At 38.0% G+C, this 14,252-nt stretch overlaps 2 protein-coding genes and 1 long non-coding RNA gene across 16 annotated transcripts; 2 read left to right on the top strand and 1 right to left on the bottom strand.

Annotated features, from left to right (window-relative positions):
- The first annotated feature begins 456 nt into the window (after positions 1-456).
- LOC110866467 (protein FAR1-RELATED SEQUENCE 5-like) lies at positions 457-2,431 on the top strand. Its single transcript, XM_022115615.1, has 4 exons — positions 457-469; positions 963-1,698; positions 1,854-2,115; positions 2,306-2,431. The coding sequence occupies exons 1-4, from the start codon at positions 457-459 to the stop codon at positions 2,429-2,431; spliced, it is 1,137 nt and encodes a 378-aa protein (XP_021971307.1).
- Positions 2,432-4,266: 1,835 nt separating this feature from the next.
- Positions 4,267-7,295, top strand: LOC110867779. Its single transcript, XM_022116781.2, has one exon. It carries the CDS (start codon positions 4,787-4,789, stop codon positions 7,190-7,192), a length of 2,406 nt encoding a protein of 801 aa, XP_021972473.1. The 5' UTR covers positions 4,267-4,786; the 3' UTR covers positions 7,193-7,295.
- Positions 7,296-8,023: 728 nt separating this feature from the next.
- LOC110867778 lies at positions 8,024-10,941 on the bottom strand. 14 transcript variants are annotated; one of them, XR_004862244.1, is made up of 8 exons: positions 10,580-10,923; positions 10,368-10,484; positions 10,161-10,259; positions 9,749-9,988; positions 9,307-9,404; positions 9,056-9,144; positions 8,895-8,919; positions 8,024-8,759 (listed from the first exon to the last, which is right to left on the bottom strand). It is a non-coding gene; the product is annotated as an uncharacterized LOC110867778 (long non-coding RNA). The 14 variants fall into 14 exon arrangements; XR_004862241.1 differs by having other exon boundaries at positions 9,307-9,988; positions 10,580-10,934; XR_004862250.1 differs by lacking the exon at positions 8,895-8,919 and having other exon boundaries at positions 8,024-8,894.
- Positions 10,942-14,252: the final 3,311 nt, after the last annotated feature.

Here is a 14,252-nt window from a genome sequence, read left to right on the forward strand (position 1 = left end):
CCATCTCTTAGTTAATAGCCGCTTATGATCATAAATATAATTATGATCTGTCTCGTATGTTGTTCGTAATTACCAGTTAAACAGGTTAAGTGGATTTTAGTTCGTTGCCCAAGGTGTAACTCTTACGGGTTAAGACCCGGTCGGCATCATTGACTTATCGAACCGGACATAATATCTAACAAGTCCGTCCGCTTTAGCTCCTCCCCGGCATCAGCCAATGCCGACCTTAGCCCCTAGTTGTATAAACCTCGAATCCCACTCCATCTCTTTCTCTCTCGTTAACATGGTTATAGCCCTAGGTATGTATAAGATCCCAACTCCAACAATCTCAATCCCTTACCGAGTCGAAGAATAACATTGGTGTTAAAGTGGGCGATATGTGACCACGTTTAACTCAACAAAATCAATAATCACAATTCCGACGAAAACGTTGACGATAATGTTTTCGTTACAACAATGGATTGTCCAGGTGTGTATCGTATGACCACTGATTTCCATAATTCTTTTTTGTAATGAACATGTCAAGACTATTAGCATTTGTTGCCGTTATTGCAATATGTAAACTTGAGTTTGAGTCCTATTTTTTGTGTGTAATATTTTGGTTCGAGTTACACATAATGTAAGTTTAAACAAACATGTTTGCTGTAATACGTATGTGTACATACACAAGATACGCATATGTAGTGCTTGATCTATATATATCAACAAGATAGTACACATGTGTATAATGCACGGTTGTTGCACGTAAATAGCATAATTTTTGTTAATGAGCCTTTGAAGACCCTCAACATTGTTGTCCTTTTCGCAATCTTACATCTAATGATCCGCCATAATTTCCGTCAATGAACAGCTTATCCGTTCTACTTATTCACATAGCATAGTTCATGTTTTTTACTTCGATCCCCTTGTCTATATGTATATAATATTTATTTTAACGTAATTTTTGTAATAAAATTGTGCAGAGTCGGTTGCGAGTAACGTGTATGAAACTCCCAATGGGACTAGGTATTGGACACCAATTGCCCCCCCCCCCCGATTCAAACCGTTTGTGAAAGCTAGATTTAGTACGGTTGAACAAGCAATCACAATTTATGAGGAGTACGCACAGCTAGCAGGATTTGGAACCCGTTTGGGTACTTCAAAAAAAGAAAAAATAGGCGACGGGATAATTACGATTCGGCGATACGTTTTATGCTCTAGAGCGAAAGCAAACAAACCTAAACATAAAGATAGTAACCCTGATGTTGTTGACTCAACTTCACCATCACGCCGTTCCAACGTCAAAGTTACAGATTGTAAGGCATGTGTCAAGTTTGTTCGTATAAAAAATCCATCGGAGTATGAAATATATGACTTTGTTGAACAACACAATCATGGGTTTACCTCACCCGAGAATCTTGATTTATCACTAAAGCGAAGAAAGCTCGACTTATCTACTCAAGAGTTCATAGCAAAGTGCCGCAATGATAATATAGGCCCTACCAAATCCCACAAGGTACACGTTGCAATGAAAGGTGGCCACCATAATGTTCACGGGACGGTTGTGGACTATAAAAATTGCGGGCGCGACATTCGAGATTTTATTGGTGATAGAGACGCGCAAATGATAATTGACAAATTCAAAGCACACAGCGAAAACAAAGTAAATTACACATTTGATACCCATATTGATGATACGGAACTTCAGCTAATATTTTGGTGAGATGACGTTTCTAAATCAAACTACGAAGCGTTCGGTGATGTTTTGGCGTTCGATGCAATGTGTCACACAAATATGTAAGTTACAAAAACTTAATTTATAATTTTGTTATAGTTATAGTTATCAGCTATCAAAACCTTTTTTTTCCGAACAGGTACGATATGATTTTTGTCCCTTTCACTGGGGTTGACCATCATAAAAAGTGCACGATATTTGGAGCTGGGTTGCTACATAATGAGATAACTGATTCATACACATGGCTTCTACAAAAGTTTCTTGACGCACACAACGGAAAACAACCACTTTTGGTATTAACTGATCAAGATTGTGCTATGAAACAAGCTGTCGCCAATGTATTTGATAAGTCCATTCATAGACTATGTATGTGGCACATTATTCAAAAGTTGCCAGCAAAGGTATTTGTTACAAACATGTATATATTATAACGTCATTACATTGTAATAGAGTTGAAAATATGGATTTATGGCATTTTACCTAAATGTACACATGTGTATACTTGGATGTAATTCTAATGTACACATATGTATACCGAAACATTTCACATAATAGTCTAATTGAATTTTTTTGATTTTCTTTATTCTGTAGATCAAGGGTAGTGACCAGAGCAACGCAGAAATCAAACAAAAATCCACAAACTTGTATGGAACGTTTACATCAAACCAGAAACATTTGAGAAGAGGTGGCATTTACTTATTGCTGAGTACGGTTTAGAAGACCATTCATGGTTGACTAAAACGTATTCCATTCGTGAATAGTGGATCCCAGGATATTTTCGTGAAATACCCATGTGTACCTTAATGAAGACCACATCTAGGTGTGAAAGCGCTAACCATTTGTTCAAATCAAACTCCAGTTCACACGATACGTTGGTCCAGTTTATGTTGGGCTACGATACGTCTGTTGATGGGTTACGAAATGACCAACGTGAACTCTCTCATAAAACAAACACCATTAATCCAGAATTCAAAACAAATATGCCAATCAAACGTCATGCGAACGTTTTTACACTAGAAAAATATTCTTGAACGTCCAAATGGTAATTATCAAGGGTAAAGAGAACAGCTAGATTGCGGAACGATCACTGTCGGGCGGAGTAAACTGTTTCGTAATTGCTCACCAAGATCACACGTCAGAAGTTATAAATGAGTTCAAGGTTAGCAACTAATGACGTACGTCGCATATGTACACTTATAATATATTTGTTATTTTATAGATACTAACCAGATTTTTAACCTTATATTCTAGGTCACGTTTAACAAACAAGAACTATCTGTTACCTGCAACTGTATGGGATTCACACGAAACGGCTTTCAGCCCTATTTGGACATCATAACGTACATAAGATTCCAATACAATATATTCACCCAAGATGGAGGAGAGATGCTATTCCTAGAGCGTGCATAGCCTTGAGAACAGGTTATCTGTTGATCAAAGCAGAACTGGAATATTATGAGGTAACAGCTTTTACCATTTCATTCTACTCTATATTCACAATTTGGACATCTTTAAACAACATATAATTTAAAATATAGAAAATACTAAAAAAGTTTAAACATAAGCAAATATCTAATGAAATTCAAACATAAGCAGACATCTAATAAAGTTTAGATAATGTAATAGTGTTTCACAAACTTCCATTGTTACATCATAAAATGTTTATCATATCGGTGTCACGTATCCATAAATTCTCATCCACTTTTCTTCACCTCTAGTGTGTAATTCTTTAACAAGTTTTCCCTAGCCATCACTTCTTAAAATAATATATTAGTAAAATAAATTAAAATTAAAGAAGAAAAGGAAAGATGAAATCTAATTGGTTGGACAGCAGGGGCCCACTTTGCCTTGTTCTTCACAGGCGTGACGCCGCTCACGCCTACACCTCCATTTTCTTCACTAATGTCTCAAAGGACGGCGTCTAACGCCCTGCTACACCGAACTCGCCACCTCACCAGAGGCATGAGTCGATAACACTTTAGCTTGAACAATAACACAAAATTAAAAATAAGATTAATTCACATGTAAATCTAGTGGTGAATTAAAACCAATTCACATGTAAACGAATGTCATTCTGTAAAATTTTGTATAACTTAACCTTACTTGACATCTAAGGTAAACTAAATTCACAAGTCATTTACACTTTATCAATTTTAAAGTCCAATAAAAAATTTCAATAAAGCATATCAACTTTCACACATTTAATACAAGAAAAATAATTATACATAAGCTAATGGATTTTGCTGGGTGGACAAATAAACATGAAAGAAAATATATTAAATTTTTATTAAACGTATTTTACTAGCAAAATAACTCACTAATTAAAGCCCCTTAGGCTTAAACCTTACTAGCAAAATAACTCACTAATTAAAGCCCCTTAAAGGCTTAAACCATAAAATACAAAACTATAGATTATTACTTTATTCTTCATTATTATTTATGATTATCCAATAAACCATCTTCCATAAAACCATCTTTGACAATAAAATAATAGTAAACAAATAATTTAATCTTTTTGATACCCCACACCCAACAGTACCCATTTTTTCATTAAAAATGTGTCCTAAAAACTAACACCAAAAACGACTTCTATTTGACACAACCACTCACACACTAACTCTCACTACCACAGTACCCCTCACTCCGGCCACCACTCCACCACCCTATTCCATCACAAAACCACCTTGCCAACCAAAAGGTTCAATCTTTATCCATACCCACATCAAGAAACAACAGATTTTTAACAAAAATAATATCTTCTGGCTGTTAGATCACCGGAGCCACCACCGTCAACCACCAGTAATCCTTCCAATTCCGTCACACCCGCATCATAAAACCACCATGGCAACAAAAAGCTTCAATTTTTATTCATACCCACATCGTAATTTTCAACAAAAAATCAAATATTTTTGCTGTTAGATCACCGGAGCCACCATCAACCACCACTAGTTCCCCCAATTCCGGCACACCCACATCAAAAAAACAATCATGGCAACCAAAAGCTTCAATCTTTATCCATACCCACATCAAGAAACAACAAATCTTTAACACAAATCAAATCTTTTTACTACTATGATGGCGGCGGAGACTTCCACATCCACCGTACACCCACCACCGGAGTCAACGGATGAGTTGACCATAAAAAAAGTGCATAAAAGATACGAAGGGTTGATGATGATCCGAACAAAAGCTATTAAGGGTAAAGGGGCCTGGTATTGGGCTCATCTGGAGCCTCTTTTGGTTCAAAATCCGGATTCAGGTCAACCTAAAGCGGTCAAACTCCGGTGTGCCCTATGCGACGCCGTTTTCTCCGCTTCTAACCCTTCCAGAACGGCGTCGGAGCATCTAAAACGTGGAACTTGCCGGAATTTTAACTCCGGCGAGAGTCCGACACCGATTACGTCCATCTCACCGGCAGGAGTTGTCACTGTTCGTTCTCCGGCGTCGTCTTCGTCACCAAAAGGGCAACAAAACCACCGGAAACAGAGCAATTCCGGTAAGAGAGCTCGCCGGAATGATAAAACCGGCGAGTTTTCCGGCAACGGAGGTGGAAATACAAACTCCGGTACTCCATCGCCAACGTACTCTGTCCCACCGGTGGCCATGATCGGACCGGCGGGTTTTCCGGCGAGGGATTCCGTCCAACCGGCATTGCCGGAGGTGAACCACCGGCGGCACGTGCATGTGGAACAACCACACGTGATGTTATCAGGGGGAAAAGAGGATTTGGGTGCACTAGCAATGTTGGAAGATAGTGTGAAAAAACTCAAAACCCCTAAATCATTACCTTATCAAACTTTAACAAAGTCACAAATTGATTCATCACTTGAGTTATTAACAGATTGGGTGTATGAACACTGTGGGTCTGTCCCATTTTCAAGTTTAGAGGACCCAAAGTTTAATAGTTTCTTGAATAAAATCGGGCTGCCTTCGGTGGACCGAATGAATTTAGCCGGAGAACGGCTGGATTCGAAGTATAAACAGGCGAGAATCGAGTCCGAAGCGAGGATTCGTGACGCGATGTTCTTTCAAATCGCGTCGGATGGGTGGAAGTCAGGTGGGGATAATAATCATCATTATCATGACCATGGTTCGGGTGGGTTCGATAATTTGGTGAATTTATCGGTGAATTTGCCGAATGGGTCCGGAGTGTTTAGACGGGCTGTGTTTACGAGTGGGTATGTGTTTTCGAAGAATGCCGAGGATGTGTTGTTGGAGACAATTAGGGAGATATGTGGGAGTAATTTGCAGCAGTGTGTTGGGATTGTTTCGGATAGGTTTAAATCGACTGCTTTAAGGAATCTTGAAAACCAACATTGTTGGATGATCAATCTAACATGTCAGTTTCAAGGGGTTTATGGTTTGATTAAAGATTTTAGTAAACAACTTCCATTGTTTGGTAATGTGAGTGATAATTGTTTTAAAGTTGCAAACTTTATTAACAGTAAGTCTCATGTGAAGAAGTCTTTGGTTAAGTATCAGATGCAAGAATACGGTCGGGTGGGGTTGTTGCGCGTACCCATTTGTGGTGGGAATAGATTTATGTTTGCGTTCGAACCGGTGTTTAATTTGGTGGAAGATGTGTTAAGCTCAGCTCGAGCATTGCAGTTGGTTTTGCTTGATGAAGGGTATAAGATAGTTTCGTCGGAGGATCAAGTTGCGAGGGAGATCGATGAAATGTTGAGGAATCCTCGGTTTTGGAAAGAATTAGAGGCGGTTCATTCGTTGGTTAAGTTGATCAAAGGGATGGCTGAAGAGATTGAGAAAGAGAGGCCGCGAATCGGGCAGTGTTTGCCACTTTGGGAGGAGTTGAGATTGAAGATCAAGAACTGGTGTGTCGAGTTTCAAGTTAATGAAGATCGTGTAGATAAGGTTTTCGATAAAAGGTTTAAGAGAAACTATCATCCGGCTTGGTCTGCTGCGTTCATACTTGATCCGCTTTATTTGATCAGAGAGACGGGTGGGAAGTACTTGCCGCCTTTCAAATACTTAACTTCGGACCAAGAAAAGGACGTCGACAAGCTTATAACAAGGCTTGTGTCAAGAGAAGAAGCTCACATTGCTCTAATGGAGCTTATGAAGTGGAGAACCGAAGGGCTTGACCCAGTTTACGCGCAAGCAGTTCAGTTGAAACAAAGAGACCCCGTTACGGGCAAAATGAGAATCGCTAACCCACAAAGTAGCAGGCTGGTTTGGGAAACTTATTTAACCGAATTCAAACTTTTGAGGAAAGTGGCAGTGAGGTTGATCTTTCTTCATGCCACTTCTTGTGGGTTCAAATGGAATTGGTCATTCTCAAAAGGAAATCAATCGAGAAACGCGATTGAAAGGGCGCAAAAGTTGATCTTCATTGCCGCTCATTCGAAGCTCATGAGACGGGGTTTCTCTAACGACGAAGATAAAGATTCGTTCTTTGCGGTCGGGAATGGTGATGATGATGTACTTAATGATGTTTTGTTTGATGCATCTTCCTTATAAAGATGCAATCTTTTTTCTTTCTTTTGATTGTTGTTTCCTTGATCCATTAGAAGATTTTTGCACCTGTGATTCTTATAGTATAGAAAAGGGTAACTTTTTTTTTTTGGTTTGTTGATTGCTTTGGAGGTTATGTTCGGAATATAATTGTAAGCTCATCGTTGTATGAATAGAAAAGAGACAATCTTGAAATAAATCATGAAATCAGAATATTCATTTCCTAAATGGCACCTTAATTTTGGTGATAAAGTTTGTATTTGTCTATTTTGACAATGGACACAAAACATTCCACGCAATTGTTGGAGTATAAACATTTTTTTTTAATGACCAACGAATCCTTCAAATGGGTTACTGACGAAATTCACAATATCGGAATACACTCGCCTTCCGAACCAGGGAAAACCCTCACCTATGGTTGAAGGCCGTGAACCCTCGCCCGAAGGCACGACAGTGCGGTGAGGTAAAACTCGCTCAGTTCACGGATCGAACTAGTGATCACCGCCTACTCGCCTAGTCTCCCATCATCACCAGGTGCCGCAGAAACTAAATACTCAGAGCAGGAATTGAACTTGAATCACTTAGAAATCAGGTCTCTCCCTTACCACTCTACCACTAGCACAGTTGATGGTGACTCTCGGCAAGCATCATAAAAACCTATAAAATATATTGTTTGGTCATAATTCTCTTTAAATGTGTATTGAGGTTTATAATATGGATGTAAATATAATTATGATTGTTGGCTAAAAATTATAAGGTGTTAATATATTTATGCTAGAGATATTTATATAAGTGGTATATAACTATATATATGGACGAGTTCATTTTAGAACCACATAAAAAAACGTGTGAACATTTTTAGAAAAAAACTAGAAATGTAACCCGCCGCATCGCGGGAGCTAAATTTATATTTACATTTAGCATTGTCATCGAGTCACATGACAACAGCCAATCTATAAAAACTATGTAATCAAATTTTGTACGTAAACAAAGTCTAAATACCACTAGGCAAAACCAATAACAATAGCAAGCAAGTATTTTGGACGAAACATAACGGCAAACATGTTTAATTACTAATCAACTTGAAGAAGCCGATTCAATCTTCTTCATCGGAATACCATCTTCATCATGGTAAACATACGCAAAACCACCATGTCTCGTCATATCCATACCCGCGGTTTCATCTTCAGGCGAGATCCGTACAACTTAAGCTTGTGTAGAATGAAAAATAATGGACCCATGGTAGCACTCACGAACCCATATATCACCAAAATCTGGACCACATGTGCACCCGACAGTTTCCCCCCTCCTCCCATAAATAGCCCGTAAGGCCGACCCGGTTTCCCCGGGTAAACCTTGTTAGCATACTTCTCCTTAGCGAATAAGGCCGTGAATATAATCCCCCCACGCCCCGCAACCCCCATGGAGCTGAGCGGCTTCCAATGGGTCGTCGTACTTGTACTTTTCAGCCAATTTGTTACACCTTGTCAACATACACGCAGCAACGAATCCACATATGATCGCAGCCCATGGTTCCACCACCGAGCACCTTACGGTTATGGTCGCTATCCACCTAACATCACCCGCCCATCCGTCAACAAACCAGAACCAATGGACACAACCGGTTAAACAAACCCGGTTAAGAAAGCGTAGTAAATCAAATACGCAACAAACTGCGTTCGTTTAGCAATAGATCCGGATGTAATACCTGCAGCAGCGATAGCAAAAGCCCACTGGTATAAAAAATAACTATAATCAAACACAGATGAAGATATAGTGCTGATTATTAGCCTACACTCAGACAAAAAACAACAATCAACAGAAGTAAAAAAAAAAACTACCAAAATGTGAGGTCACATATAACTTTACCTCACATCATTCCTTTTATTGACTCGTTTAAGCACATGATTCAAGAGCTTTAGTCCACTTTAGTTAGTTGTGGGTGTAACTAATATTCACTGAAAGAAATCCAATAATAAATATTAATAATACCTAATATGATATATCTAGAAAATATGTATAGTGCTCTTAGGGTACGGTTTGGTTTTATACAGTCGTTTTCGGTATAAACCGCAAACCAAACCGTTCATTGTGGTTTGAAATTGTTGAAACCGACTAACCGAAAGTTAGATGTAAAAAACCGACCGCGAAGTCAAACCGATGACCGGTTTGGACGGTTTCACGGTTTGAAACCTCGAGCCACTTGCACTTACTTCACCTATTCCAGAAGAATTGGTAAGGGTAAATAGTAATTAGTTTTTTCAAACTTGTTATTGTACTAAAATCATGCTATTTTGTTGGCAGTTTATATTGAAGGGTATTGATAAAAGGGAAATTCTAAGTAGCGGGGCTCCTCAAATTACTAAAGAGGGATCGGGTGGGGTTAACGCGGTTGAAGGCCAGTCAAGAAGAAGCAAATTGGTACAGTGAATACATTTTTATCAAGGTTACACAAATGTAACAGTGAGTTTATTATACGATTATCCTTAAATGTGAACAAATGTAACAGTGAGTTTATTATACGATTATCCTTAACAGTGAGTAACAGAGAGTGGAGATAACCTGTTTCAATTGGCCAAGCTGATGCAGCTTGAAAGGCAAAAGTAAGCAAGTTAGCATAACCAAATTTTGTAAACAAAAAAATACTATAAGTACGTATGACTTGTTCACGATCCTTTGACGTTGCAGTTGAGCCCTCCAATGACCAGATTCCATGGCAACGTCACTGACAGCGCCACGTGCACCCTGAGTAGGTATCCCATTACTCATATCCATATTCCATTTGATGATTGATTTTCAATCCTGCTGTGACACTCTAAAAAATAAATTACTATACCACAAGAATTAACAAAACTAAATAGATGCAACTTTTATAATAATCATCCTCTTCTTAGTGACGGATTATCATATAATCAAAATAATATGAAGTCGGAATCATCCTGTAGTCATAACATAAAAAGTAAGATCATTTTACCTTTGTGTCAGCAACAGGAGCTGTATCAGCCTCTTCTGGGAAAGAAGCTGATCCCTCAACAGTAACACCACTTCCTTCAACTGAGAGTCTGAGACACTACTGCAAGCAATTTAACAATAAGTATGTCCTAACTTGCACAACCCATAGGGTTAATAAATTTCATTAAAAAGTGTAAAATCAATAAAACATCAAAATTAAAGAACTTACGAAACTCTGTCAGCCATCTTCATCACTCGTGTAACCACAGAACGTTTGAAAGAAAAACATTATTATTCATCTTTGTAACCGAATCTCCCTCACACGCATGAACAAATAACGAAACCTCTGAACAATTAGCAATAGCATCAGTTGATCAGTAATGATGATGAAATTGTATATGAATCTGTAAATTAGGGTTTTGGTACACGAAGATTACGAACCTACGACTTGCTACGGTGGACCTTCGTTTTTGAATGAAGTGGAGATGAGTGGATCGTTGCGTTCTTCTTTGATTCTTCTCCATAAAGCTTTGAAGGATGGTGAAATTAGGGTTTGAATATAGCCTTTTGGTTGATCCTCCTGATAATTTTCATCAATATTTCATTCTTTGGACTCACACCCACTTCATCAATATATCCAGATAGTCGCCGGGTTGTGTATTCGGTGGCCGGCGAATGCTTCTCTCCTGAACCGTCTCTCATTAACCCTAGATCTAACTTTGTGAAAAGGGAAATCCTGGGAACACGTAAGGCTATGGGGTGTGAGGGTCATGGATTGGAACATTATTTCCACATAGGACCATTAATTAAATGGTATACCACCCCCCTCCTTGATTGATGGTGGTTCCCATGGATTAAACCACGATTGCCACGACCCTCCTATTTGAAAATTTTAAGACAAAAATAAATTAAAAAAATAAAGAGGATAGTGGTTTGGCTCATGACCACACCCTTAGGGTAGTGGTTTTAAATGGTGAATTAAAGATGGATGACATGGTGCCTATGTAGAGGGTCATGGTGGTCATGAGGGTCATGACCACACCCTATAGCCTAACAAACGAAAGGACACACAACTACTAAAAAAGTATTGTACAACTAATATTACACAACATACAGGATGCATTAGCACAAAACACAATTTATGCAAATTGTACAACTCCGACAGCACAAAAATGTTGTAAGTTAGAGTATTATATAATATGAGAAGGACGATATTTAGTAGCCATACGTTAAATAAAATATAATTCACGAGTGAATAAAGTGCTAACCTTTTGTACGTGTATATCAATATGTGAATAAATTGGTGTGCGTATGCATATTAATATTTAAATGTGATTACTTAAATCTTGATCCTTAATTTTTTTTTTTAATCTAACGGTCTAGATTAACTATCTTGTTTTCAAGTGTGGTGAACAAATGTATAAAAAATCTAGCATTTAATTGTATCAGTTGAGATAGATTTGGTGGAAAAATTATAACTAATTGCAAGTTAAATATAAAAAAAGGGAGGAGAGAAGATAAATTAGACAAAAAGAATTTTTTCCTTTTGTCTAATTCATCTTATGTTCTTTTATACATATTTATCTTGCAATAAATTAAAGTAAATGGGTTTCTTTTTCCTTTTGTCTAATTCATCTTATGTTCTTTTATACATATTTATTATCTTGCAAATAAATATATAGTTTATTCAAATTTCAAGCCTCAAATACCGTTAATATCTTAGTGTGTTTATTAAAGAAATTAAATCGATATGAATCTTGTTTATATTATTTTTAAAAGTAAAATTATGTTTATTGAGGCTTAATTTATATTAGTGCATTAACATGTATACTTTGATGATGGAGTTGGTACACCATAATTTATGCTTTTTAATTTGATTTCAGTCTTAATATATTATTAAAAGTGATGTTTTAATGGAATTGATCAGAATCATTAATTACAAAGGCTCATAATGTTATAATGTAGCTTGATGCATAGGTGCTATGAAATTTCCAAATCGTTTTACTAAGAATAAATTAGATTATTACTGAAATATTATAGTTTTTATAATTATATTTTACTTCTTAATTATATTTAAAAAAATAATTTTGGAAAAAAGAAACGTTGTTTCTGGCCATCAAATCTGGCATGTTTCGACTCTCACCAAAAATCCAAATCAATACTTCAATACGACCATTTCATGTTTTATTTCAATATTTTCATTTAATGGATATTTTTTAATATTTGCAGGTCACAGTTGATATAACACCAGATTTAATTGTTACCTATTTAGTGCACAAAAATTAACACCATTATTTGTCTGTCATCGTTTTGGGTTTGCCAATGACTTTATTCACTATTTGGTTATATTTCATATTTTTAAGCTAAATAGGCTTGTTAGATTAAAGGTCTGGTACAAGAAATCTGATCTATTACAATTGCTGGTATCACAAGTTCAGGTCTTTGATGCTGCTGGGTCTCGGAGCTTGTTCAGGCTGCATTGCTATGGCCGCTGAGAGCTGGACGCATCAGACTTTCGTATGGACCTGGTTGCATTATTGGAACAAGCTTGTTCTGTACAGTCTGCAGACTGCAAGTATAAAGCTCCTGCTGCATTGGACGGGGGCTTCAGGCTGCTTTTATATGGATGTTAGAAGCTGGTCGCATCAAACTTTACTCCGGACCTGCATTGGTAGGATTTTTACTGGAAAAGGTCCTGGTTTATACGTTTGGGCTGGTCATCTTTTAAAGGCCCAGTTCTGGTTTATTAGTCAGACTCAAAGGGACTGGGATTGGGCTGTTATACTTCGCCGTAAAGTGCTGAAATACAGGGATGTGTTGCTGTGTCTGGGATGTTACGGGGGAATTCCCCCTTGATGGTGTAATTTTTTCATTGTGTGTTATATAGTTTGCCGGGCGATGCCCTTTATCAAAAAAAAAAAAATGTTTATATTAAAAACCAACTCCTTCCCTCTCATTATTCATCCTAGTCAATGACGCGCCGTCATGTGGTCGCGTAGCGCCTCTCTGTTTTATTTTCCTTTTACATTTTTTGTGTTTTAGTTTTCCTTCCCTTAACAAGTACACTGCATGCCAATACAGTAGTGATACTCTTGCAACACGTGAATGTATGGAATATTAGTTGTGGTTCGTAATGACATCATAATTGAATCTGATTTCAATCGGGACACCCGCCGCAACGCGCGGGCATTCCCACTTATATTATTAAAAGTGATGTTTTAATGGAATTGATCAGAATCATTAATTACAAAGGCTCATAATGTTATAACGTAGCTTGATGCATAGGTGCTATGAAATTTAGTGCACATTTTTAGAATAATGCATCAAAATGCATTAGGGTGTCGGCAGCACCCTCGGGGAATCATTGCGGGGACCATGGTTGCCGTGCGGGATGGGTGCCGCCATCCATGCGGGTAGCCAAATCGGGGAATGAAATCGGTAGAGAGTCACCGATGAAAGGAGAGGAGAGAGGGAAATGATGGACCAATGAAATTTTTTTTTTTTTTTGAATAAAAAAACAATTCCCCTAAGAGGGGTGCACCCCGTACGTTTTTGGACAAGAGGGAAGTTATAGAGGGGAAATGACATGGCAAGTTATGATTGGGTTAAAAAAAGTTTTCACTCACCTCATTAGGGGGTGCCCCCTTCACCCTTACAACGGTGAATCTAATTAAAATGCAGCGATCAAGATTTCTATCGATGAGTTGGTGCCAAAGTTGACGTAGACTGGCGGGCTTGAGTCGAGAAGACCTTTTGTAGCATCTCCATGATCACTTTGCCATTATTCACAGTAGGCCGGCACATAATCTTTGATTCCATATGCCTCTGACCGGGGAGCAACAAAATTGTTAGACAATTTGTATAGTCTAGTCGTAGTTTCAAAATTATTTCCCTATGCAAACTCAATTGCTTCATTAGGAGTCTCGTTTATAGCAATTGTAGATGTAATTAAGTTTCATCACCTCTAGTCCGGTGGAAGTGGTTTTCTTAGCTCATGGTAGCACCTTCATCACAAATTACCATTGCATGGGTCTTAGTGCCGAAAGCCCCTCCTTTGCCATTGTTGATGGTGACAAAGTAGGGTCGTCCTAGGGTGTTCCAAGTTCTTTATGTC

Source organism: Helianthus annuus, chromosome 7 (assembly GCF_002127325.2).
Source record: "Helianthus annuus cultivar XRQ/B chromosome 7, HanXRQr2.0-SUNRISE, whole genome shotgun sequence".
NCBI lineage: Eukaryota > Viridiplantae > Streptophyta > Magnoliopsida > Asterales > Asteraceae > Helianthus > Helianthus annuus.

Bases quoted from the DNA above. Each gene is read 5' to 3' on its own strand.
- LOC110867779 (XM_022116781.2), top strand. From the start codon at position 4,787: ATGATGGCGGCGGAGACTTCCACATCCACCGTACACCCACCACCGGAG.
- LOC110866467 (XM_022115615.1), top strand. The intron at 1,699-1,853 runs GTGAGATGACGT...TTTTCCGAACAG, and splicing joins GAACTTCAGCTAATATTTTG to GTACGATATGATTTTTGTCC. The intron at 2,116-2,305 runs GTATTTGTTACA...TTTATTCTGTAG, and splicing joins TTCAAAAGTTGCCAGCAAAG to ATCAAGGGTAGTGACCAGAG.